The sequence below is a fragment of the Diceros bicornis genome, chromosome 2, assembly GCF_020826845.1.
Source record: "Diceros bicornis minor isolate mBicDic1 chromosome 2, mDicBic1.mat.cur, whole genome shotgun sequence".
NCBI lineage: Eukaryota > Metazoa > Chordata > Mammalia > Perissodactyla > Rhinocerotidae > Diceros > Diceros bicornis.
The window spans coordinates 53,198,375-53,224,951 of NC_080741.1; the positions used below are offsets into that span (position 1 = coordinate 53,198,375).

Consider the following 26,577-nt stretch of genomic DNA (forward strand, 5'->3'; position numbering starts at 1 on the left):
AAAAATTCCTAAAAAGGTAAATGTGAAGAAAGGGAGGGGCCGGCTTGGTGGCGTAGTGGTTCTGCTTTGGCGGCCCGGGGTTCATGGGTTTGGATCCCGGGTGCAGACCTACACATCGCTCGTCAATCCATGATATGACGGCGTCCCACATACAAAAAATAGAGGAAGGTTGGCACAGATGTTAGCTCAGGGCCAATCTTCCTCATGAAAAAAAAAAGTGAAGAAAGGGAAAACATACCTACTACTCTTAAAAGAAATCAAATTATCAAATTTGGTTTAGAAATAAAGCATGAGTATAAACTTCCAAATTTCTTTCCAGAAACTAGGCAAGTTATTTTAGTATGAACTGAAAATACATTAAGTCTGCTGAACTAAATGAATAACTTGATAAGTTAACACAAACATGTTTTCCAATATTTTTTTCTTTTTAAAAAATTGAGGTGAAATAATTTTTAATTTACCCAAATGCATCTGTGCTAATGCCCAAAAGCCTGAAAAATAATTGAAAAATTTCAGAATATACTTAAAAAAGATGGCAGTGATGTTTATGACAAAACCAAGCTTTGAAAATCAGCAAAAAAACATTTTCAATGTGTGATATGAGTAAGCAAAGAAGCTCCAAACCCTTCTATTAAATATACGATTTATTTTACTTGTATAAGAAAAATGGATATTTATCCTATGATATAATACGCCAATAGCAGCTAGTGGAATCTGAGGAAGTGTGGATTTCTCAAAGGCTTATTGAGAAGGACTCTCCTTACCTGCCAGGGTCTGGTCCCACTTGCTAATGCTGTTGGACTCAGCACTGAGTCCTTCAATGTATTTCAGGTAGGCCTCTGAGTGGAGAAGCCGTTGGGTCTTCGGTGGGGGAGCCACGAACATGGGCGTTGTTGGCTGCTGTATGATGGGAGGGCCTGCTGGATGTGGGCCAGGATATGGAGGTGGTGCCTGCTGCCCTGGAGGCCCCAAAACTCCTACCTGAAAGAGCACAGACTCCATGATGAGCGAAAAAAAAACTCAGCACATGCTGAGAAAGAGTAACTTGAACTGTCAAGTCCTAGAAAATCCAACTGAAAGGCTCACCTGCTGTCCATATGGACTTCCACCTGGTGCTGGAGTCCCTACCATAGGGGCCACTCCTTGGTTCATCACACCTATAATTCAGAATGCAACGGCACAATTAGAGGCTCTGAGATGAGATGACTGAAAAACTATTGTCTGTTAAGAAATGACGCCATATAATGCAAACCTATGGATCTCTGCCCTTCAGTCTTTGCACACAGGAACCCTAAGCACCCAAAACAGGATGTAGCATTCAAACAGAAAATTCCTATTTTTTTGCTTTCTAGGTACTTTAAGTACAATGCTAGTACAACTTTCAGTTGTATATTAATTATTCATGACTTAGAAATGATTTGAACCTTGCATAAAATTCTAGTATTTCTCTAGGTAAGCTATCATCAGAATACATCTCTATTTTCAAGGTATTTTTCTTCTGATAACACATTCTCCTACAACTGAAGCCTGTGTTTAATTTCAGCAGTAATGGCATTGCAATCAGGCTCAGCAGTGTGCTAGGACACTAGGGACACAAAGGAAGAGGTTGTGCAAGTGCACAGTTAAATGAGCTTTGTGGAAGCATATAGCTGCTGCCCCCTCACAGGCCACCAGCACCTCTGGGTCTAACTGGAGTCACTAATGAGAGAAGATACTTCTGTCTGATAGAGCAGCACTTTGAAAAGGGATTATCTGGAAGCAGAGCAGTTTTGTTGCTTCAAATGCAAAACGACAAAGGGAAAGAGCAAGACTTCAAGGTGCTATTATGTTTGTACCATATATCTGGTAATAATTTTGTAAACTTCCCTTGGTGATTCCTCACAAGCAATTTCTGTCTCATAGGTACTAGCTGATAATAATGAGACGTCCTAAATTTAGTGTCTGGGGCTATTTTAACCTCAGGACCATTCATTTACCATTTTCATAAAACACAGAAATAGGCAAGGGTTTCAGTTCATTAGAAATAAACAAACCACAACCAAAACCCTGGTGAGCTGTCGTTTAAACCTTAAACAAGTCCTGCTGGCTGCACAGAAGGATCAAGAGGAGCTAACTTCATATTCTATAGTTTCTGTGGATTCAAAATGTTGATATTTTGACCAGACAGGACCAGCCCATTATTCTAAGGTTCAGAATTGCTAAATGCCACTTCCAGGAAGTATCAGACATTTGTAAGAGAGAAAATAATAAGTAAAAATAAGATTTCTGGGGCCGGCCCCATGGCTTAGCGGTTAAGTGGACGCGCTCTGCTACTGGCAGCCTGGGTTCGGATCCCGGGCGTGCACTGACACACCGCTTCTCCGGCCACGCTGAGGCCGCGTCCCACATACAGCAACTAGAAGGATGTGCAGCTATGACATACAACTATCTACTGGGGCTTTGGGGTGGGGGGAAAGGAGGAGGATTGTCAATATATGTTGGCTCAGAGCCAGTCTTCCTCAGCAAAAAGAGGAGGATTAGCATGGATGTTAGCTCAGGGCTGATCTTCCTCACAAAAAAAAAAAAAAGATTTCTGTTTACAAAGCAGATTTTTATACTCTAAGTACCTAGAAAGGTACCTGGATCACCATAGTAGGATCCTAATGATTATTTGTGGTGGGTAAGCTGCTGTTCAAGCAACATATTATTAACCTCTGCCCCCACAAGGACACTTACCCACCTCAGATTCCACAATGCAGTGGGCCTCCCTGAGCAGCCTGTATTAATCTTTGCAGGGTAGCACAAACAAATCAGCAACCCTCCTGCTTCCTCTGGTCACAAACGCCATGCCAGGGGGCAGCCAGTGAGAATGCAGACTGAGTCACCAGAGGAGCTCACTGAATTCTCCTCTCCTCAAAGCCTGATCAGACATGTGCATGTGTAGCCACTGAGGGGTTCTTCCCTGTCTTCCTAACTATAATCAGGTGTGTTGTGCTTCCTTCAAATGCAATTTAGAATCTGAAGAAGGGGGAAAGGGAGACAGCTATGTCCCAACATTCACCAAAAGATATCTGCTACCTAGAAGGTACTGGCCTTAGATGTGGCTCCCACTGAGTACCATATACACGTAGAAGTCAACTCCGACCTGGTCTGACTGACTCAGTCAGATACCCTATGACAAGGTGAGAGGGCACAGAATTAAAGCCAATTCTACCTGCCACACAGGTACACCCATTTTATGACTGACTCTTGCTGCAACAGCAACTCACACACAGGCCACCATTTCCATAATGAAGCACCCACTCCCACAAACATTTCTTTCTCTGGATACTTCTGGATCAAACACTTCTGTGGAGTTATGGCTATTCTCTAAGCAATACTCACAAAGAGTGCGGATGGAGGCTCTAGGCCAAGCCACCAAATTGGCTCACCTGCACACTGCTGGGTACACCCTCTGAAGCACTGTTTGGAACTCTGTATAACCCTATGATTGGTAGGTCTAATACTGGTGTAAGCAAATTTAACATTTCTACATTTTATCATCTAGGTCGGGCCTTTAGCTGATATTTTGGATAATGGACCAAATGCTATTCCAAGTCATCTTAAGGTCACATTCCCTCCAACTACATTATAGCTAAGGGTCAGTTCTTTTGCATATGATGGCAATTAAATGGGAACTTGTGATTTCCTTTCATAATAATCTTTCAATTTGCTAATTAACTATAAAGTAAAACTGTAGTTATTTCTGGACTCCATTTATAAGTTTCTATATGAAATAAGTCCTGAGCTTCCGTTGACAGACAAACCAGCGTCTACAGTTAGTAGGGTGGGCTATGCTGTTCTTTTAAATGTTATGTCATGCTTCCTAGGGGACTCAGATACAGAAAACTAGTTCGGTGCAAATTCATTCCCTCCCTCCTTTTTGTTCCTAGAAGGACCGACCGAAGGATTTCTGGAGTTCTACATTAGCGACTCTGCAATCCCCTTAGAAGGGCTGCTTGAGAAGCAGGAGATGGAACAATTTGGGAAACTTAGCTCACTGATAAAGAGGGCATCTAAGGCTGTGTTTGGCTTTTTGAGCACGTGTCAAATTGTTTGAGTGATTTTAGAGTATGCCTCCTGCCCCATGGTCTGTTGAGTCTGGTCTCTGCCATGTGTGCTGTGCTGCTGCTAGGCAGCCAGGTGCCCAAGGGCACAGGTGCTGAGCCACTTGCTCAACACACAGAGAAGGCCCTGCTGCTGTGTGCTGACATCCCTGACATCTCTGGTATTCTCAGGGAGGGAGGAAGGCCTGCCCACAATGGGCAGCAGGTACCTCCTGGAACAACTGGCTGAGGGAGGAAAAAAGAGAATATGAAGATGAGATTAATGAGTGAATGAGGATGACGTTCTTACCCGGTGGTGGGATGCCCGGGAGGCCGGGCACACCTGGCGGAAGATGATGGGGTGGAGGCCCCCCAGGGTGAAGTGGCTGCATGCTGCCCATGCTAACAAGGCCATCAACTGGGCCCTGCAAAGGCGGAAGGCCTGGCGGATAGCCACCCATCATGCCTTGAAGGACACAACAAATTTCAGACATGCATCATTAACATGCAACATGAGCTAAGTAATAACAAACCCCCCACATGCACTACCAATGAATCAAGCGCCCTTAGTACTGCATGATATAACAGTAATTAGTGCAATTATTTTGTTGCAATAATGAACAAAATAAAAAGTTACAAATATGAAATCCAACATTTCTAGATGAATTAGTACTTAGTATATTATTATTTGTAGTTATTTTCCCTGGGATAAATATGCTGCATGTTTTCAGTTAAATAACATTTAAGAGGAGTTCCAGTAAAAGCCTTCCCAAGGTCATGATTATTGCAAGCTATTCACACAGAGCGACCAGTTCTGTCGACTGGGATTCTAATTAAACAGTATAAACCCCATCATTCCACTCTGCCCACACTCATATGCCTATCACGGGTACACATGAGGGGAAACTGGAATGGAGGGAAATGAGGCACATAGCCCTCATCACAAAGCATGGTTCTCCAGCTTGGGGGAGGCGGGCAAAAATTTTTCAAGACTTCTACATTCACTCCTCTTCCCTTCTAGTCCCACCACTCCTGGTAAGAATGGATCATGCTTGGGCTTGAGCTGGTGAACAGCTAAAAGCCATCACAATGAATGATGTTTCCTCTTTAGATCTCAAAACATGATAAAATAAAGATAAACCTTAACCCTCCCAAGCCAACCTAAGCCCAGGTCATTCATTAGCCTGCACGCAGACCTTAGGAGAAACAGCTGGAGAATCAGACTCTGCTGACATGAGAAAATGCCAATTGTTATATTGTCTCCAAGCTCACAAATGTCCTCATATAAACCTTCAGTTAACAGGGAGCATCTAATGAGGTACAGAATTTCTGTGAACAGAGGCTTTTATTCCTTTATTTTCAAAGTGCATCTTCACAACACAAAATATTTTCTGCTGGCTACGGAAGAGTTTCAAGAAACAAGTATTTTTGCCAAAAGGAGTGAAAGGAAGAAGGTAATTTCAAAATGTCAAAGACTCACCTATCAAAAGACCTTTAAAGCCACAAAACATTTTTTTTAAGCAAGAAAAACAACTTGACTTTTCTGGGATTTGAAATGATCACAATGAATAAAATACAAGGCTCCCCCCAAAATGCAATCACCTTTGGTCACAGCTTCTTGCACAAAAAGCAGGGTTGAGGGACTGGTGCCAAACCTCATTTTTATAAAATACTCTTTGCAGAAGGACTCTGGTAAACAGTGGAAAACTCCAGATTCTGAGAATTTTACTCTTTGACTTTCCCTGAAGAATTATTTGAAAGGTATTTATTTATAAAAGTTTAGTTTTTTCAAGCTATAAAATTACTGAAAATTCTGAGATTGATTCAGCCTGCTTCATCAGTCATATCTAAGCTGACTGAAAAACTTATAATTACACAAACCAATAAAACAAATTTTAAATACCTCTATACATGAAAAAGGATTATGAGTTTCATTTTTTAAAAAAGAGAGTTCAGAGAGTAAAAACTACTTTTGAACAGACACCATCATCTTAAACATGAGGAGATCCAATGCTACCAAACTGCCTTTTAACCACACCACCAGATACAGCTTTTAGGGATAAGCAGGTGGCAATTTAAGAATGTTAAGAGGCTTTGCTTTCAATTACAAAAGCCCATCTGAACGCAGCCTTCACGGGCTGTGGTTGAAGAAATTAAGAACTGAAAGACATGACACTTGTCTTCATTAAACTGTACTTTGGCATTTATTATCCCAGTCACATGTGTTCAAATGAGCTTCAATGCTTGTAAGCAAAGCTGGTCTCAGACAGCAACAAGGCTAAGACTTAGGCCCTATGCAACCTGCAAACCCATGAAAAATCACTCTCTTAGCTGCAAAGTTCCCACTGTGGACCAAAAACTGGTTACTGTAGACAATGCTTGCCCTTCACTCCCATGGCCCAGAAGTCTGGCGAGCACACGCTTAATGATGCAGCAGGGGCTTTCTAGAAGGGGGCCCCACCCTCCTCACCCATCAGAGCTCTATGATTCTATTCCCCAACAGGGAGCTAAAATGCTGCAGCTGCTGTTTTTTTTTTTTAATATTTTTAGCTGTTTGAATTCATTTTGTTAATATGTCCCTGGGCTTTTTAGTCAAGGGCACAGTGCTACAATATCACACGTCAAATAGAACAAAATAGGATGTCAACGAGGGAATTCTAACTTTCAAAGTCCCCATGTTCAAGGCCTGATTTCTAAAAACCTCTGGAACCCCATTAACCAAAATGGGCCATGGAATAGAGCAGGCGATTATGAGATTTGTTAGATCAACATCAGTTACACTGAAAGTACTGAAAAGCCATGATTCAGATGTACTTTGGCGAGTGCAACTGCTGAGTTCAGCGACAGTGCATTTGAGAACTTGCCATCACAAAAGGTAGGAGCGACAATGGAAAAGTTATCCTATGCTACTCTTCCTTAAAAAGCAAATACAAAAAAAGCAAAAACAAAAACAGCATCCCAATGAGCCTGCCTTGAACAACACTGTCTTGGACTTCCTGTAAAAAGAGGCCAGACTGCTCGCTTAAGAAGAAACACAGGTGGCTTGCATGGACCTCATTAGGCTTAGAGAGATCACGAAGGAGGGACCTGAGAAATGGTCTGCAGGATTCTTACTGGAGACATGTCAGACAAGGATATTCAATTCAAGAATAGCCAAATTTGCTATGGCTACCAGAACCAGAGACAACACACACAAGCAAACCACATTCATCATTTTCTTTTCCTTTTTTAAAAATATGTGACTGGGATACTAACAGAAAATGCAGTTTAATGTAATCAAATAGAAAAGCATTACAGAGTGGGCACAATGAATTGAATAAGGACTTTGTATTCCACTTAGCAGTCATGCACATTGGTGACCAAGAAAGGATTTACAATTCACTGTCAAAAATCCTTTTAAATGGTCAGTCTTTTAAGGACGGCTGCAGTAGAACAAGGCAAACTGAATACTGGAATGAGACGGGAAAATCAACATCAGCTAAGGACTAGTTTTGTGTTTTCTCTTGGGAGTCCATCTGGAACAGAATTCAGGGTCTATTTATATTTTCTGCTATAACGCTCTATCAAGAGCAGTCTGGGGTAGAGAATATCGCCAGACCATGCCTACAGCCAGGGAAGAGCTGCTCCCTACCAATTCCCAGGGCTAGGCCTAGGGTCCATTTCTGGGGCAGAGGGGAGGCATTGCCCATATGGCAAAGGCGATATAAGGACGACATGGATGACTTCAAACTTTGAATCTGTCATGAGAAAAGCCTAGAGACTGTGGCCTACTCCTCATTGGAGAAAAAAAAAAATGAAGGAATTTCTTAAAAGTGGAAAAAAATGGTCTTAGCTCCTGTTTTTACCTGCAACAGGTGTCAACTGCTGATTGAGCATCCCCATTGGTGTTGGTGGTGGCACCACCCCCATGAGAGCCCCCACAGGGGTGCCTGCTCGGGGAGAAGCACTCGGCTGCTGTTGCTGTGCTGCTCGCTCTCTCTCCTGCTGCTCAGCAACTTTAGCTGCCCGCTCTGTAAAGGCATTTCAGATTTTCAATTCTGTTTTTAACCCAGGAATTAAAAATACCATCCATTGCATTCAACAGGACTAGTAAAAACACAGGCAACAGTTCTGTCTCAATGGAAGGAACAGTAGATGACTAGTCTCAACACAGGAGGAGTCGGGCCGATTTCACTTGGTAACCTAGAGTCCAGCTTTCCTATCCCATCTTGAGAACTGGTCTGCAAAGATTTCAAGAATGTTAAGACTGCAACACACATTCAGAAAGCACAGGTTTTATTTAAACACGTCACCAGCGTAACCAACATGGTTAATCTCACAAGGCACCCTGAAGATGAGAAGCACTACCATTATTCTAGTATTAATAGCATTATAAATTATTTATAATTTCAACATGAAGCAATTCCATGGCCCATTATAATTTTTGGCACAATTGTTACTTACTATATTTTCCTGATTCCTTGCACCCAATTTTACTAAGATTTGAGGACTCGTGTCATTAGTGTCATGGGGTTTAGCAGCTGAAGAAAATTAACTCTGTAAGGGAAAAGTAGCTTACTGCGTCCACAAGGTTTTAGGGAAAATAAATGCTAATTTCTACATTCTAATGAAGCAAAGAAGTCATGTTTAATAAACCCCAAGGGAAAAAATGCATGATACTCCAGGCTACAGTCATCAAAAGCAGGGAATTATATACACACATATGAAGCAAAGGACAATATACTGACAGAACCAGGTTTCCTGAAGCTGAGAAGTTCAATACTGACCATAAATCAATCTAAATCAGCGAAATTTTCAGAATTCACTCTTATTTCATCCAAAATGCAAGAGGAGCATTTGCTTGTGCCAGTTCTGGGCGGTGGAGCACACCTTGCTGCACCCCTTACTCCTTTGAGCTACTCTGTCTGCATCTCCATAGCTAGTTGCCCCAACGATCACATTCTCAGTCTTTTTGGGAGCTAGCAGGCTGGACCCTTACTAGAGAACTCTAGAAATGTGTATTTCCACAGCTCTCACAATACAGGGTTTATTTTGCTTCACCATTCATAAATAGGAAATCCTCCCCACTCTTCACATGGGCAAACGGGCTGGGAGACAGGTAGTGACTTGTCCAAAGACACAGAGAGAACCAGCAACCTGTGGCCCTGATTCCTTGTATCACACTCACTGCCACACATTAACCTTCCAGCATGGAATTCAAAAGGCTGCTGCTGGCTGATCTAAGGAGGGGTAAATAGTTCAAGGTCACATGGCTTTCAAGAGAATCAAGAAGCAACAGCTGTAGTCCTCCTTTAGTTAAGAATGTGAAAGTCAAGCAAGTCAAAGCTTCTTCAGCTGCGACAGAGTTGCCTGCATAGATTTGTTGTCACTCACTAACACTGTCCCAGTTTACAGATCCTCTGTACAATGAGCGTGAGGGACAAAGGCCATTTGAACAACCTGTTTTCTTGAGCTAGCAGTAAAAAAAATTGATGACCTAAACCCCTACATTAAATTCTAGTATTTTCATTACACAAATGACACAATAAAATGGGAGAGCAAAAAAATGAAGTTGAAAAAAGAAAAATTCAAACCTAAGGATCAAATATTGGACTGTCTACCTGTTGGCTTCTTCTGGGAGGAGCCCAATTGGGCTGTCTTGGAAAAGAGAATTATTAAATGAAGACAGCTAAACTCCAAACTTTGGGTTTTGCATTCAACGGGTACAAACACCAAAAGTTCAGATTTTGTGTCTCAGGCAGACGTTGCTGAGTCACATAACTCACTCTCACTTCATTCTCACTGAATTTCAGACTCCCCTTTGCATTTAGGAGAACTTTCCAGAAGCCATCATTTCTCCCTCTCTTCAGGCCTGCCCTAGCATTTTTACTTTTAAGTTATCTCCAGACACATTTCTCTGTCTTGTTCACATTCTAAATAACCAGCCATACAGTACTGGCTTCATTTGCCCTGGAGCCGGCTTTATACCCACGTGAGCTTCATTTCCAATACTATTCCAACTGACTGATATATTTGGTCTTAACTTTCACTAAGGTCAGAAATATCAAAGCTCCCCGAAGTTTTACCTTCTTATGGAACTGACTAGGGTTTCTCAAAGAATGTTCTGCAAAATTTTAGTTTATTAGCACGTTATTACATGAATACTTGGTCAAATTTCAGAAAATGCCAGGTGAAAAAAACAGGTTCTTTACTGTACATCTTAAGGACTTCAATATGAGAATAAGCGCTGTAACTTTCCAAGAAAGTGTTTGGAGTGCTTCTCAAACTGGTTTTGCCACAAATGTTTTTTTGGCTGAGCATCTTGTAGGATTAGGGTTCTGCAGAAGATCCTTGGGGAAGCCTGTCATAATTTTATAATAATTAATCAATTGTAATAAATAAAAGGAGTAAAATCTTTTCTTTTTTTAAAAAGAGTTTCTTTGGGAACTCCATAAACTTTAATAAAGGAGGCAGCATTAACAACTTCTTTATGTTTGCTGAAAAATAATGGATTTGGACCTGGCCAAGAGAGTAATGGCTGACCACAGTGTCAACTATTGAGAGATGGCTCTAAACTGGCAAAGTGAACGATTACATACAATTCCAAATGGAAAAAATACAGCTCTAAGGGGAACAGTCCTGCCTAATCTAATGTTTACTACTCATTTCTTTATTAAAGCCATGCCTGATATTAAAAACCAAAAATCTCTCTCAAGTACTTGTCCCTAATGCTAAGAACCACCAAATCCTTGAATGATAAATGATTTGGGGCTCATGGCCCCAAATGATTTAATTATAGAGTAAAAGGAAAATGAAGGCAGTTGAGCTTTATCAGAGAGACCCCAGGTGCCTTAAAAGTAGCTATGAATGCAGACACAGCACAGGCCAGGGCTGGCCTAGGAAACCAAGCACTTCAGCCAAGCCTCAGCCCGGAATTTAAACATATGGCTTATCAAGAGCCATAACAGAAGATCACTAATTTTGAAAGCCCCCTTTCTGATGAATTTTAACCAAAATTATATTTAACATCCTTGTACAATCATTCCCCAGCTAAACACACATGTGCTTACAGGACTCAATGAAAGAAGAAAATCATGCAATTTTTAATAGCAAAATATTTGTTTGAGAAATTTTGGGGAAAAAAACTACACCAGGATCAGAGGCCAAGTCAGGGGTAGCGCTTGCTCAGTCAGGTCAAAGATGGCATTTAAACTGCTGGATGGGAGCCATCTGAGACAGTCCTCAACACAACGTCCATGTGCAAGTGGTAAGAACAAGAGAGTAAAACCTGTCTATGCACGTGCACTCCTAAAAACACCCCCTTGCTTAGAAAGCAGAGACAGTTGTGCCTAGTCTCTATTTACCTTCATATTCTGCTTTCTTGGCTGTTTCAAGGTTTCTCCATTCTGTCCCCACCAGTCGGCTAAGCTCCCCAAAAGAGTAGTCTGGATGCTGGGCCTTAATCACAGCTCTCATCTCACTGCTGAACAGGATGTAGCCACTCATGTTGATTTTCCGTTTGGAGCCTTCCTTCTTTGCACTGCCTTTGGCAGACTTTGGGGTAGACTGTAAGACAGAAAGCTCTTATAGTGGATCAGAACATTGCATTTGGTTAACTGCTCAAAGTTTCTGGAAACCAGGAACATGTGATTCAACAGTTACTGTTTTATAGACATGTTCAGTTTTACAGCTGGCCATTTTCTTGGTCAAAATGCAGCTCTTCCTTGCCTCTTACCATATAAGAAATAAATGAAAGTTTCATTGAATTCCATGACTGCAATCTATAATGGTGACCTCACAATTAAGTCTTGAGAAAATTCTGAATGAGAAAAAAACACCGACAGGAATCACCTCAATCAAAAGATGAGGTCCTAAAGAAGGACAGACTGAAAAGATATGAGCAATAAAAGCTAGAATAACAGGATGATGCCATTCCTCACTGCTTTTCTTCCATATGAGACAAGAAGAGCTTTTTAACTACACCTGCCATTAAAAACAGATATCTATGGGGGCCGGCTCGGTGGCACAAGCAGTTAAGTGCATGTGTTCCGCTTCTGCAGCCCAGGGTTCGCAGGTTTGGGTCCCAGGTGTGCACTGACGCACCGCTTGTCAAGCCATGCTGTGGCGGCGTCCCATACAAAACAGAGGAAGATGGGCACGGGTGTTAGCTCAGGGCCAATCTTCCTCAAGAAAAAAAGGGGAGGACTGGCACTGGATGTTAGCTCAGGGCTAGTCCTCCTCACAAAACAAAAACAAAAACAAAAACAGCTATCTATGAAATTTGAAAGAAGATATTAAATTTTAACTTATTAATGGCATCAAGAAAGAAAAAAACATCTTCCTACAGAATTCTAGGCTGAAGCTCACACACATAGGGCTGGATGCCTCCTTACTCTGGTTTGAGTCTGCTGCAAACCAATGCTGGGAATAAGACAAGTAACAGGAACTTGTCACCTTCACCTGTGGGGGTGTGTAGGGCATGAGATCCAGCTCACTGGCCAGGGGAGTCTGAAGTTGAGGTAGAGAAGGAGGCTCAATGACCTCACTATCCTCTTCTCCCATCTCTTCGATATCATCATCTCCACCTTCCAACTCAGCAAATTTAGCTTCTAGCAACTGGATCTTCTTTTCCAACAAAGGTGATGGCTCCTTCTGAGGAACAATTGGTTTTCTAAAAGAAGTGACATAAAAAAAATTAAAATAAAATCCCCTAACTCTACTCCAAGACTGGTCAGAAAGCAACGTTCTGCCTTAATATCTAGAAATGACTTCCTGCCATGTGCAATGTACACTCTAAGTCAGCAAGGGAAAGAACTTAAATGTGTATTTATAAAGTCATACCTACTTACAGATGCTTGTTTTTAAAGGATTCTGCTGAATAAAGACAAAAGCACTGGGTCCAAAGTTGGGATCTAGTTGCCTATATATAGGCAGAATTTCCCTAATCTGTGCATCTGTGCAATCTCTTGACAGACAGGCTATGAACCAGAACCAAGGATTTCTGCCTCCACGTTACAATTACTGGAGTCTATGCCAATGGCACCATTAGAGTAGTTACCATATCTCAGCAGATTATGATGATTTTCCTTTAATCTTTAACTGAATTAATTAATATTTTCTATTTGAAATGTATTCTGCTCTAGTTTAAGACCTAATAAAAAAACAAACAAAAAAACACCCTGGACTACACTATTTTGATATTAGTGTTACTATTAAGAGCTTAAGTGCTCTTTCTTCCTTAGCTTTTCAAGCTTTACCTGAAGTAATAAATTTCATCATCTACCACTTTAGCAGACAGTGAAAACCTCTTCAGTCCCTTGAATTTTTTCATCTGCTTATCACTCTCATTGTAGCGGCTCTCACAAAGCAGAATGTCATTTTCTGGTATTTCAGTTGGCCTGCAGGAGAGGAAGTCCTTGAATGACAACACAGCACACTTTCCTGAAAGAGCAAATTGGAGAGAAATTAAATTAAGAAGTAAATTGTGGTCATAGCTAACAATTATTTTAAATTTTTTTGAATTAATATATTCAAATGATTCTAAAGTCAGAAGATTTAAAGGGTATACACACACATGAAGATACACATGTAGATCAACGGAATAGAACTGAAAGTCTAGAAATAAACCCATACAATTGGGTTTTTGTGGGCAAGTGGTTTTCAACAAGGGTGCCAAGATAATTCAGTGGGAAAATACTAGTCTCTTCGATGGATAGTGCTGGAACAACTGGATTTCCACATGCAAAAAAATGGAGTTAGAACCCTACCTCATACCATTTACGAAAATTAACTCAAAACGGATCAAAGATCTAAACCTAAGAGCTACAACTATAAATGGTTTATAGTTTATACACGGTTTCACAGATGTGACATCAAAATCACAAGCAACCAAAGAAAGATAAACTGGACTTCATCAAAATTAAAAACTTTCCTGCTTCAAAGGATACTATCAAGAAAGTGAAAAGACAACCCATAGAATAGGAGAAAATATTTGCAAATCATATCTCTGGTAAGAGATTGGTATCCAGAATATACAAACAACTCCTACAACTCAACAATTACAAGACAAATAACTCAATTAAAAAATAGGCAAAGGATCTGAATAGACATTTCTCCAAAGAAGATACACAACCGGCCAATAAACACATGAAAAGATGTTCAACATCATTAATCATTAGGAAAATGCAAATCAAAACCGCAATGAAATACTACTTCATACCCATTAGAATAGCTATTACATTAAAAAAACCAAAATGGAAAATAAGTATTGGCAAGGATATGGAGAAATTGGAACCCTGGTACACTGCTGGTAAGAATGTAAAATGGTACAGCTGCTGTGGAAACAGTTTGGCAGTTTCTCAAAAAGTTAAACAGAGTTCCTATATGATCCAGCAATTCTAATGCTAGGAAAATATCCAAAAGAACTGAAAGCAGGGACTCAAAAAGACACTTGTACACCAATGTTCACTGCAGCATTCTTCACAATAGCCAAAGGGCAGAAACCACTGAAATGTCCACCAACAGAGGAATGAATAAACAAAATGTTATATATGCATACAATGGAATATTATTCACTCTGAAAAAGAAATAAAATTCTGATACATGCTACACCATGGATGAACCTTGAGAACATTATACGAAGTAAAATAAGCCAGACACAAAAGGACAAACCTTGCATGATTCCACTTATATGAGGTACCTAGAATAGGCAAAATTCAGAGGCAGAAAAGTAGAACAGATATTACCAGAGGCTGTGAGGGGGGAAACAGGTAGTTATTGCTTAATGGGTACAGAATTTCCATTCCGGAGGATGAAAAGTTCTAAAAATGGATAGTGGTGATAGTTGCACAATATTGTCAATGGACTGAATTCAAAATGGTTAAAATGTTGCATTTTATGTTTACCACAATAAAAAAAACTTACAAATGATAGCATAATACTTATATTGTTTTACACCTAAATTTTGCTGCAAAATAACATATCTTGAGGATCACTGCTGAGATTAATATACTCTATTTACTGAACCTAGTTCCCTATTGATGGCTATCTAGGATTTTTCCAAATTTTTGCTCTCCCACTGAAGCAAAACAACACTGATATAAATAATTTAAGACATATATTTATTTGCACATGGGTAAATACGTCTGAGGTATAAATCGCCAGAAGTACAAAAGCTGGGTCAAAGGGTATGTACATTTTAATTTTTATAGGTATTATCAAATTACCTTCTATAGAGGTTGTGCTAATTTACAAACACCACAAAGTGGGTGAATGTCACTTCCTTATGTTCTTGTCAACTAGTAACAAACTTCTGAATCTTGGACAATTTGATAGGTAATTGAAAAAAAAGGAGCATCTGGGTAATTTTAATTTGTATTTCTCTAATGGCTGAGGTTGGGCATATTTTCATTTAAGAGCCACTGGTAACTTCTTTCGACTCTCGTTTATCCTTTGCCTATTGTTCTGTTGGATGTTGATCTTTTCCAATCGTTTTACAGGAGCTCTTCATATATAAGGGAAATTTGATCTTTGTCTATGATATACACTGTAAATATCTTCCCAAAGTTGTCATTTGTCTTTGCTTCTGTCAGTTTTGGTTATGCAAACATTTTCAACTTTTACACAGTTGAATTTACCAATCTTTTCTTGTACGGGTTCTGGGTTTTATGTCAAAGGTTATCAAAATTTCTTTCCCATGATTTCGTTTGGTGTCTTTGCTCCTTCATTTTATGTTCACCTGCAATTCATCTGGGAACTTATTCTGAAGTTGATATGAGGAATGGATATAACTTTATTTTTCCAAATGACTATCCAGTTTCCAAAAACCACTTAGAGAAAAATCCATCTTTTCCTACTTACCTGGGATGCCACCTTTATCAAAAATTAAATTATATTTGGGTCTACTGTAAAACTTTCTATTTTCTCCAAATAATTTGTTTACTTTTATATCATATAAATAATTTTAATTATTATAGTGTTATAATGTTTTAATATATGGCCAGGATAGATCCCCCTTTGTTATGAATTTTCTTTTTTTAACATGATTTATTTTTCTTTTTTTTGTGAGGAAGACTAGCCCTGAGCTAACATCCGATGCCAATCCTCCTCTTTTTGCTGAGGAGGACTGGCCCTAGGCTAACATCCGTGCCCATCTTCCTCTACTTTATATGGGACGCTGCCACAGCATGGCTTGACAAGCAGTGTGTTGGTGCATGCCTGGGATCCGAACCTGCAAACCCTGGGCAGCCGAAGCAGAGTGCGCACACTTAACCGCTGTGCCACTGGGCTGGCCCCATAAGATGATTTTTAAAATTAGTTTATTTAGTCCCAACTTTTTCACAAAATTCCCATTGGTTTATCTATCGGGATCACATTAAAGACTAATTTAGGGAGAATGGACATCTCTGTGATGTTGAGACTTCTTTTTTAAGGACATGGTATGCTTTTCAACTTGTTCAAAAATTCTTTTTTAAATGCATTAAAACAAGCATTTAAAAACTATTTTTTTTCCTTTGTTTTTTTTTGTGAGGAAGACCAGCCCTGAGCTAACATTCAACGCCAATCCTCCTCTTTTTTGCTGAGGAAGACTGGCCCTGGGCTAACATCCGTGCCCACCTTCCTCTACGTTATATGGGATGCTGCCACAGCATGGCTTAACAAGTGGTGTGTTGGTGTGCGCCCGGGATCCGAACCAGCGGACCCCAGGCAGCCACAGCAGAGCGTGCACACCTAACCACTTGTGCCCCCGGGCCGGCCCCTAAAAACTTTCTTTATATAGACGTGGCATATATCTTGTTAAATTTATCCCAAACTATTTTATCTTTTTATTATTACTGAATCTTTCAAGGCAATTGATTTTTTATTAATTTTATACTCAACCATCCTACTTCTCTTATTATGTGCCAGGGTTTCTTAGGTGATTCTCCTTGAATTTTCATCTCCTTAATTTTCTTATTTTAGATTTCTGTTTCTTACTTCTAACTGCACTGACTAGTAGCTCCAGAAAAGGAAATAACTATTTTGCTCTCGACTTTAACAGGAGTGTTCTTAGCTAATAACTTATTAAACATTTACACATAAAACATGTAAAAACAGGTCAGAAACACTTTAGAAGCTTAAAATAGCTAATTATTATCACTGCCTTGGACTTACATAGCACTTTACTTACATAATCCAAAGGCTTTTCAATTCAGAGAAGGGATAGTTACTATTTTCCATTTTTGATAGAAGGAAAGATAGACATTTGGAAAGGGCAAAAATTCTGCTCACAGCTAAAGAGTAAAAATGACTAGTGGCCCTGGAATGGATGTGGTATCTCTGTGCCCTGACTTGGGGTTCCTACCAGGCCCTCAAGAGATACGGAAAAGAAACGTTCAGGAAGCTTCATTTAATAAAGCATAAAAAATTTATAAAAGCCTGCTAGATTTTTTGTGTGTGTGTGTGAGGAAGATCAGCCCCGAGCTAACATCCATGCCAATCCTCCTCTTTTCGCTGAGGAAGACCGGCTCTGAGCTAACATCTATTGCCAATCCTCCTCGTTTTTTTTTTCCCCCCAAAGCAACAGTAGATAGCTGTATGTCATAGTTGCACATCCTTCTAGTTGCTGTATGTGGGACGCGGCCTCAGCATGGCCGGAGAAGCGGTGCGTCGGTGTGCACCCGGGATCCGAACCTGGGCCGCCAGCAGCGGAGCGCATGCACTTAACCGCTAAGCCACAGGGCCGGCCCATAAAACCTGCTAGATTTTGACTGGAAATGCAATGAATCTATACAATTTGGGGAGAATCGACATCTTTATAGTACTGAGTCTTTCAGCTATACACATGATAGATCATTTATTTGGGTCTTCTTTAATTTCTCTTGATAATTTTCTTACAGTTTTTTTTTTTTTGGTGTGTGTGTGTAGGAGTCTTATACATCTTTTTAAAGATTTATTAGTAGGTATTTAACATAAATGGCATACTTTTAAAATGTAATTTTTCTTCTTTTTTTTCACCCTGAGCTAACATCTGTTGCCAATCTTCTTCTATTTTGTACTTGAGCCGCAGCCAAAGCATGGCCATTGACAAGTGGTATAGGTCTGCGCTTGGGAACTGAACCTGGGATGCCAAAGTGAAGCATGCCAAACTTAACCACTAGGCCACTGGGGCTGGCCCTAAAATTTAATTTTCTAGTTGCTCACTGATGATAAACAAACATAAATGGTCTTGTTATTTTCGTTTATTAATTCTAATAGTTTATCTGAATATCTCTTGGATTTTCTAGGTACCTAATAATGTCTTTACAAAAATGGATCCTTTTATTTTTCCTTTCTAATCTTTAAAAACCTTTTATTTTTCGTGCCTTACTAAGAACAGTTTTTCAATTAATGGAGCATTAAAAAAAAAATCTATGAAGAAAACAGAACCTGTAAATAAATTAGGAACTGGCATGTTTCAGGAGCCCAGGTTCTTGGAAATTTTATCATCCAAGTGCCTAAGGGTAGAGGCACTCTCTGCCAGGTGCGGCTGTGTTCATTCCCAAAAGCAACTTCTCTGTGGCCATTTGATTACTACTTAAGTTACTGAAGACAACTCTTAGAATTCAACAAAGAACATATGTACAATAGCTAGAAAAACAGAATAGTCTCTGAAGTGAAATAGGCCCACCAGGTCTATATCACAGATGATGAAAAATTACACCTTACCTAATTATCTTTAAAACTTTTGTTTCAGAGAGATAAAAATGAGATTTACATTCAACAGTGTGTATAGTTAACAAGATAAAATTATAAATCCTCTAAAGTTTAAAATTAAACCCTTTAAATTATTACTCTCTAAAGAAACAAATTAGTTTTTTAAAAAAATCTGCTTCGGGGCTGGCCAGGTGGCATAGTGGTTAAGTGCGCACGCTCTGCTTCAGTGGCCCAGGGTTTGGATCCTGGGCGCGCACCGATGCACCCCTTATCAAGTTATGCTGTGGTGGAGTCCCATATAAAGTAGAGGAAGATGGGCATGGATGTTAGCCAAGGGCCAATCTTCCTCAGCAAAAAGAGGAGGATTGGCATTGGATGTTAGCTTAGGGCTGATCTTCCTCACACACACACACACAAACAAACAAACAAACAAACAAATCTGCCACCTTGTAATATAAAATGTAAGAAAAAGTCAATATACAATGTAACAAAATCTCTTTTTCTTAGGGGTGGGAGTGGGGGTAGGTACTGAAATCCACAGGCGGGGCTGAAATCCTATTTTGTGACCACTGGATGCATTTTCTTTTGGGGTTATCTCAAGATGAAGTAACCATACATCTCACTGTATGCCTGTTGTCCCGCCTGATATTACTGGCACCTCCTTTCACTCTAAAAAATGTCCCAGTTGGCTGTAAACCAACCAATAATCCAAACACCAGTTCAGGAGTAGAAGCAAGAAGACCTAAGTTTTAGTTCTGGCCCATTTCCTGGAGAGTACCGTCACCTTTCTGAGACTATCAGCATCTTTCATGCACGGTCATGGCAAGAAATAAATGAGATCTTGGATATAAAAACTAGTTTATAAGATGCAACAGAATGCAACAAATTCTTTTTTTTTTTTTTTTTGTGAGGAGATCAGCCCTATGCTAACATCTGCCAATCCTCCTCCTTTTTTTTTGCTGAGGAAGACTGGCCCTGGGCTAACATCCGTGCCCATCTTCCTCCACTTTATATGGGATGCCGCCACAGCATGGCTTGCCAAGCAGTGCGTCGGTATGCGCCCGGGATCCGAACCGGCGAACGCCGGGCCGCCGCAGCGGAGTGCATGCACTTAACCGCTTGTGCCACAGGGCTGGCCCCAGAACGCAACAAATTCTGATAGGCACCTTTAAAAAAGAATTACTCCAAACGATGTCAGTGAAAATGATGGAGTAGGGAGATCCAAGGATCATTCCTTCACAGAAACACTGAAAAAAGCTAGCAAAAACTGTCAGAATTAACATTATGAGAACTCTGGAAAAGAGCCAAAGGTTTACAGCAACCAAGTAAATGCTTAATCAAGAAAACAAGTGACTAACATTTGGCAGGAGAGCTTTGAGGCATTCTAATTTACCCTTGCCCCATTCCCCTCCTTTCTGGCTCAGTGGCAGTCTTGAGATGGCAGCTCACATTTTTGGTGTGAGTTTCTGGTGCTGGAAGGAGCAGAGCAGTCTTTGTTCTCAAAGAATTGTGGTTGTCTGTTTTGACCTGTAGGGTGGCTTCCTGAAGGACTAATGCAAAGGGCTTGTCTTTATTTTGCCTAACTTGAAATTCTCTCAGGGCAGGGAAAAGGCTATAGTACTTTTGTTGAAAACATTTAAAGGTAAATGAATCAGCTGCTGCCAGCTGGGGTAAAGGATATCAGCTGAGGCAAACAGCAGACATGCTGAAAAGTATGGGAAAAAAAGCTGGGGGGTGAGATGCTTTTGGGAATAAGTTTTGAAAAGCATCTACATATTCCTAAGCCATGCACATGCCATGGGCAGGGTGCATGCTCAGAAAAGACTTGGGAAGGCCCTAAGCTCTCACCTTTGGCTGACTGTCAAGCCCTGTACAAGCAGGAAGTGAAGGCAAAGGGAGAGTTGTAAACTTCTGGGCTGAATGTTGAAGGTGTACTCTAACATAGACATGGCATCTGGTTTCAAATACTGGGAATTCTTCGTTTTTTTGGATCCAACCATTTAAGAAAACCTCTGGTAAATCATTAGCTGATCACTAATCTAGCAGAACAGAGACTTCAGTGATCACACATGACAAAAAACACAGTCTTTAAAAAACAGTCTAGAAAAGTCACTAGTTGTTTATTGCAACTGCAGCCCATGATAAGCAGTAACAACAAGGCCTGAGGAGGGAGGAGAATCTGATTTCCAGAGTTATTACACTATAATATTAAAAATGTCCAGTTTTCAACAAAAAACTATGAGGCATGTAAAGAAACAGGAAAGTATGGCCCATTCACAGGATAAAAAGAAGTGAACAGAACTGTCCCTGAGGAAGTCCAGATATTGGACTTACCAAAGACTTTAAATCAATTGTCTTAAATAGGCTCAAAGAGCTAAAGGAAACCATGGAGAAAGAACTAAAGGAAACTAGAATGATGTGTCATCAAATAGAGAATATCAATAAAGAGACAGAAACTGTAAACACTAAATAGAAATTCTGGAACTGAAAAATACAATAACTGAAATGAAAAATTCATGACGGGTTCAATGGAAGATTTGAACAGGCAGAAGAATCAGTAAACTTGAAGACAAGTCAATTGAAATTATCAGTCTGAGGAACAGAAAGAAAAAAAGAATAAAGAAAATGAACAGAGTCTAAGAGACTTGTGACAAACCATTAAGCATTTCAACATAGGCATAATGTGAGTCCTGGAAAGAGAAGAGAAAGAGAAACGGGCAGAAAGAATATTTGAAAAAAATAGTGGCCAAAAACTTCCCAAATTTGATTAAAGACATGAAAGAAAAAACTGTCAGTGGAGAATTCTATACCCAGCAAAAGTATCCTTCAAAAATGAAGGAGGAATCAAGATACTTCCAGATAAACAAAAGATGAGGAAGTCTGTTGTTAGCAGACCTGCTCTACAAGAAATACTAAAGGGAGTCCTTCAGGCTGAAATGAAGACATTAGACAATAACTTGAAACCATTCAGATAAACAAAAAAACACCAGTAAAGGTAACTACATAGGTAAACATAAAAGCCAATATTATATTTTTGGTTTGTAACTCTTCTTTTTTCCTCCTATATGATTATAAAGACAAATGCATACAACAATAATTATAAATCTATATTAACGGGCACACAAAGTATAAAATGTAATTTCTGACAATAACAAAGGTGGAGGGATGGTACTGTAGAGGAGCAATTTTTGTATACTATTGAAGCTAAGTTAGTATTAATTCAAACTATATTGTCATAAATTGAAGATGTAATCCCCAGGGCAACCACTAAGAAAATAAGTAAAAATAAAAGATATGCTTGCTGTGAATAAAGGAGACTTCAGTCTCACCTTTGTTATGCTCCCTTTGAGTCTCCTGGCTGGGTTTACCCTTACTAGGAGTAAGGCTAGGGCACTGCTTTAGTCTGGATCACAAGTTAAAACGAAGGCATTCGCTGCTGCACAACTCAAGAAGGATTTAATAATTTCACTAGCCTTTGTTCCCTCTCCCCAGGGAGAGAAGAGGAAAATATGTTGAATTATCGGCCATTCAGACATTTTTACCATATCCAATTGTGAAAAAATTCAAAACACCAAAAACAGTCTAGGTAAATATTAAAGTGATCAAACAAAATCTAAGTGTAAAATACTTTTTAATTTGCAAATTTCCTTTTGGTCGTAAGCATGGTGGCTTCTTCTTCTTTATAACCATATGTAATCAATATAAAGCCTATGACTAGTAAACTTTTGGAAAACCATTCCAAAAGATGTAATGAGTAGCTGGTGTAAGTAAGCTGTAGTGTTAACTCAAGGCCAGAAGAAATACAATAGCTGAAAATGATGATAGCATATGATGCACATAACTAGATCTGAGAAGCAGAATGCCACTGTGAATACTCAGTAGGATTGACTAAATAGAAACCAAAACATCAGTCCTTCACATTTCTGGAACAGGGATAATAACATTACTAGGGTTAAGAGTTCAATAGAGACTGTAGGAGTCTCTTAATTGTTCTCCTTGCTTCCTACCTTATTCTTTTTAAAATTAGTTTTTTTTTTTTAATTCTATTTATTTATTTTCCCCCAAAGCCCCAGTAAATAGTTGTATGTCATAGCTGCACATCCTTCTAGTTACTGTACGTGGGACACGGCCTCAGCATGGCCAGAGAAGCGGTGCGTTGGTGCACGCCCAGGATCCAAACCCGGGCCACCAGCAGCGGAGCGCACGCACTTAACCACTAAGCCACGGGGCCGGCCCCAATCTACCTTATTCTTAAAACATATTTTCTTTCTTTTTTTTTTTTTAATAATTTTTATTTATTTATTTTTTCCCCCAAAGCCCCAGTAGATAGTTGTATGTCATAGCTGCACATCCTTCTAGTTGCTGTATGTGGGACGCGGCCTCAGCGTGGCCGGAGAAGCGGTGTGTCGGTGTGCCCCGGGATCTGAACCTGGGCCGCTAGCAGCAGAGCGCGCGCACTTAACTGCTAAGCCACGGGGCCGGCCCTTAAAACATATTTTCCAAACTGCAGCCACAGTGATTCCTCTAATGTGTATGTTGGCTCACATCGCCTCTCTGCTCAGACTCCTCGCAGGACTTTCTATCTGCTCCAAACTCAATCTCTGCACTATCTATAAGACCGACCATGACTGGGTGCCCAGCCACCTCAGAGGGCTCATTCCCTAACACACACCCCTGCCCTGCTCCAGGAACCCAGCTTTCTTATTGCGTCTCAAACATGCCCAAGATACTCTCTGCCTTAAGGTCTCTGTATTTGGTGTTTACTGTGTCTAAATCTCAGATATCTGAATGATTTTCTTCTTCACTTCCTTCAGGGCTCTACTCACATGTCACCTATCAGAGAGGCTTTTGCTGACCACATTACCTAAAACAGGACCTCCCCTCAACATTACTCTCTATCCTCTTCCTCTGCTTTCTTCTCATTCATAGCCTAATTATAGGCTGATCATATACCTGATGTTCTATATATTTAATTTCAATTTATTTACTAACTCGCCAGCCTCTGCTTCGTGTCTCTAAGAGAACAGAGACTTTGGTTTCTATATTGCTATATACCTAGCACCTAGAACAGTGCCTAGCACAGAAGAAGTATTCAATCAATTGTTGTGGAATAAATGTGATTAAATGAAAAGGCATCAATACCTACCCAGAATACATGTCATGGGGCAGGTTTCCTCCAGATTACTCAGAAACACTTCTTTTTTGTAGAACATTTTTGTGGGCTCATGTTCCGTCTCTTCTGGGTGAATGAAGATGGGGCCATAAAAATATGCGGCTCCATCTCGGACCCATACCTTTTCAATTCTTAGGGGGAAAAAACAGAGAAATTCCATTAAAATAGAATTCTGATGGGTTCATTCTTGAAGGATTAATCTAACAAAAATTCCATTAACCAAAAACTTAATTATATGTATTATTTAGAGGAGTTTCATTGGCTGTTTTGATAATAAGACAATTTCCTTGGATTTTTTTCCCCCTTAAGCACATGAGAAGATACTTGGAAAAAGAGAAATGAACATTTGGCTATTCATCTGAGGGAAAAATATATTTTAACATAATACCAAGGCATATAACTTAATAATTTTAGCTGTCTCTCAGGTTTTCTTCCTGAGATGCTCATGATGAAAACAGAACTAAGCATCTGTCATTGGACTTGTGAGCTGAATAAACACACAAACCATCAATATTCGGGGTCAGATCACATGAGTGGCAGATATTCCTTTTAGGCAATGGTTTGACCTTTTTGCAGGTCAAGATCTAATACCCCTTCACCCCTTGAGAATCTGATGAAAGCCAGACACCATCGCCCTAGAAAAAAATAAAAATTAACATCTGACTGCTGTGTGCCAGATACTGTACCATTCCTCACAACCACTCCATAAAGGTGGTCTTGTTATTATCCCCATAGTCTCATGGTTCCTGACATGCAGCAGCATCCTCATCTCAGTTAATGGTAACTCCACCCTTCTAGTTCCTCAGGTCAATATGCAGGGGTTACCCTTGACTCCTCTCTCTCTCTTGACCCCACATCCCATTTACCAGGAATCCTATTAACTTTACCTTTCAAAATAGGATCTGACTCCTTTGCAAAATAGGATCCAACTACTGGCCTGAGCCACCATCACTCTTGTCTGGATTACTGCAACAGCCTCCAGCAGATCTTCTTGTTTCTACCTTTGACCCTCTACAGTCTATTCTCAACAACCAGTAGCCAGAGCAATCCTGCTAAGACCTAAGTCAGATGTCATGTATGTGGTATTCCATTTAATTCAGTAAAAGCTCAAGTCCCTACAATGGTCTCTGAGGCCCACATGATTTGCACTATATCCTCTGGCCCTCATCTCCTACCTAACTCATGCATTGCTTACTCCCCCTTTAACAAACTGCTGATATGAAGAGGCCAGCCATACTTCTCTCTCAGGCCTTTATACTGGCTGTTCTCTCTCCCTGAAAACCTTTCTCCTTGGATATTCACATTACTCACTCGCTCAGTTTCTTCAAGTGTTGGCTCAACTGTCAGCTCTTAGTGAAGCCTATACACACCACCCTAAAGCTCTGCACCTCTCCATTTTGACCATGGCACTCCCGATTCCCTATACCCTGGCTCTATTTTTTCCACAGCACATATCACGATCTAATGTACTATACACTTTACTTATTCATGATGTTTATTGTTTGTTCTTCCCACGAGAACAAAGATACATGGGACTAAGGATATTTGTTTTATTCACTAATGTATCCTCAGAGCCTGGCAAATAGTAGGTGTGTAATAAATGACCCCTGAATGATGAACAAATACAATGAGAAAACTGAAGCTCAGAGAGGTAAATCATTTGCCTAAGGACATGAAACTAGCAGGGCTGGGACTTACCAAGATCTCTTGGAATCAACTACTGTTCTTAACCACTATCTTCTACTGCCCAGCCTTGTACCTGACTCCTTCACTGCTGTTTTATGCCATCCAACCATACTTTCATTCATTTACTTTTTCATCAAATAGCTGAGCCTTTACTATGTTTCATGCACTATGCCCGGAGCAGGGGATACAAAGGAGCAAAAAGAGAGGGTCCCTTCTCTCAGGGCATTTGCAGTCTGGTATGGAAACCTTACAATAATATAACACGATATGTGCTCTGAGGAGAATGACATATATGGTGCTCTGAGAGTGTGTAACAGGGAGACCTAACCTAGTCTAGAGGGGACAGAAAAGGCTTCCTTAAGGAAGTGCCATTTCAAATTTAAGCTAAAGGAGTTCACCATATGAAGTGGGCAGGGAGATTTCTGGGTTGAGAGTTCAGTAAATGGTAACAGAAGGAAAAAAAAGAGTTCAAGGGAGGAATTTAAAGAAGTGTGGCTAGAGGCGAAAGCAGAACTATGGTGTGAGAGGAAGCTGGAGAAGTTGCCAGAGGAGGGACTTTTCTCTTCATTCTAAAGACTGATGAATTTCTACTGGCTCCAAATCTCTCAGACCCAACCTCATCCTCCCCACTTCAGTAACACTCACCTGCCCACGCGAGGGCGCACCAGGCCATGGGACTTGATGAAGACACAGTCGCCAACCTTCAGCCACATGTCATTATAACGGAGCTGCTCGAAGTAGTGGCAACCTGGTTCACCGTTCGACATTTCCACAGGGACATCTTCTTTCTCCTGTGGTAAAGAAAACTGGTTGAAGATAGGCAGCTGACAATCAAGGAGTAGACAGAGACGGTAAGAAAGGAAAGCAGACTTTCCTTCCTATTAACTTAAAAGAAAAAATAACGATAAATAGAAGCTTTGATGAAGACAGGAGACCAAAAGATTAGGTTACTGAAGTCAAACTAGTCTTATCAAACACTGTACCTATTTTAAATTTCTAGTT

The 26,577-nt window shown here is 40.2% G+C and overlaps 1 protein-coding gene across 20 annotated transcripts in view; it reads right to left on the minus strand.

Moving 5' to 3' along the window:
• PBRM1 (polybromo 1) overlaps nucleotides 1-26,577 on the minus strand; it is a 119,089-nt gene that overhangs the window by 798 nt on the left and 91,714 nt on the right. For 11 of the 20 annotated variants that reach the window (XM_058560716.1, XM_058560707.1, XM_058560670.1 and 8 more), the window contains 9 exons: nucleotides 26,221-26,366; nucleotides 23,863-24,020; nucleotides 13,301-13,484; nucleotides 12,504-12,714; nucleotides 11,408-11,609; nucleotides 7,910-8,074; nucleotides 4,375-4,530; nucleotides 1,087-1,157; nucleotides 765-981 (listed from right to left, as the gene is read on the minus strand). In XM_058560716.1, the coding sequence (XP_058416699.1) occupies nucleotides 765-981; nucleotides 1,087-1,157; nucleotides 4,375-4,530; nucleotides 7,910-8,074; nucleotides 11,408-11,609; nucleotides 12,504-12,714; nucleotides 13,301-13,484; nucleotides 23,863-24,020; nucleotides 26,221-26,366 (1,510 nt within the window). The remainder of the gene's footprint in view (nucleotides 1-764; nucleotides 982-1,086; nucleotides 1,158-4,374; nucleotides 4,531-7,909; nucleotides 8,075-11,407; nucleotides 11,610-12,503; nucleotides 12,715-13,300; nucleotides 13,485-23,862; nucleotides 24,021-26,220; nucleotides 26,367-26,577) is intronic. The other 9 variants (XM_058560814.1, XM_058560796.1, XM_058560804.1 and 6 more) reach the window with 3 other exon arrangements.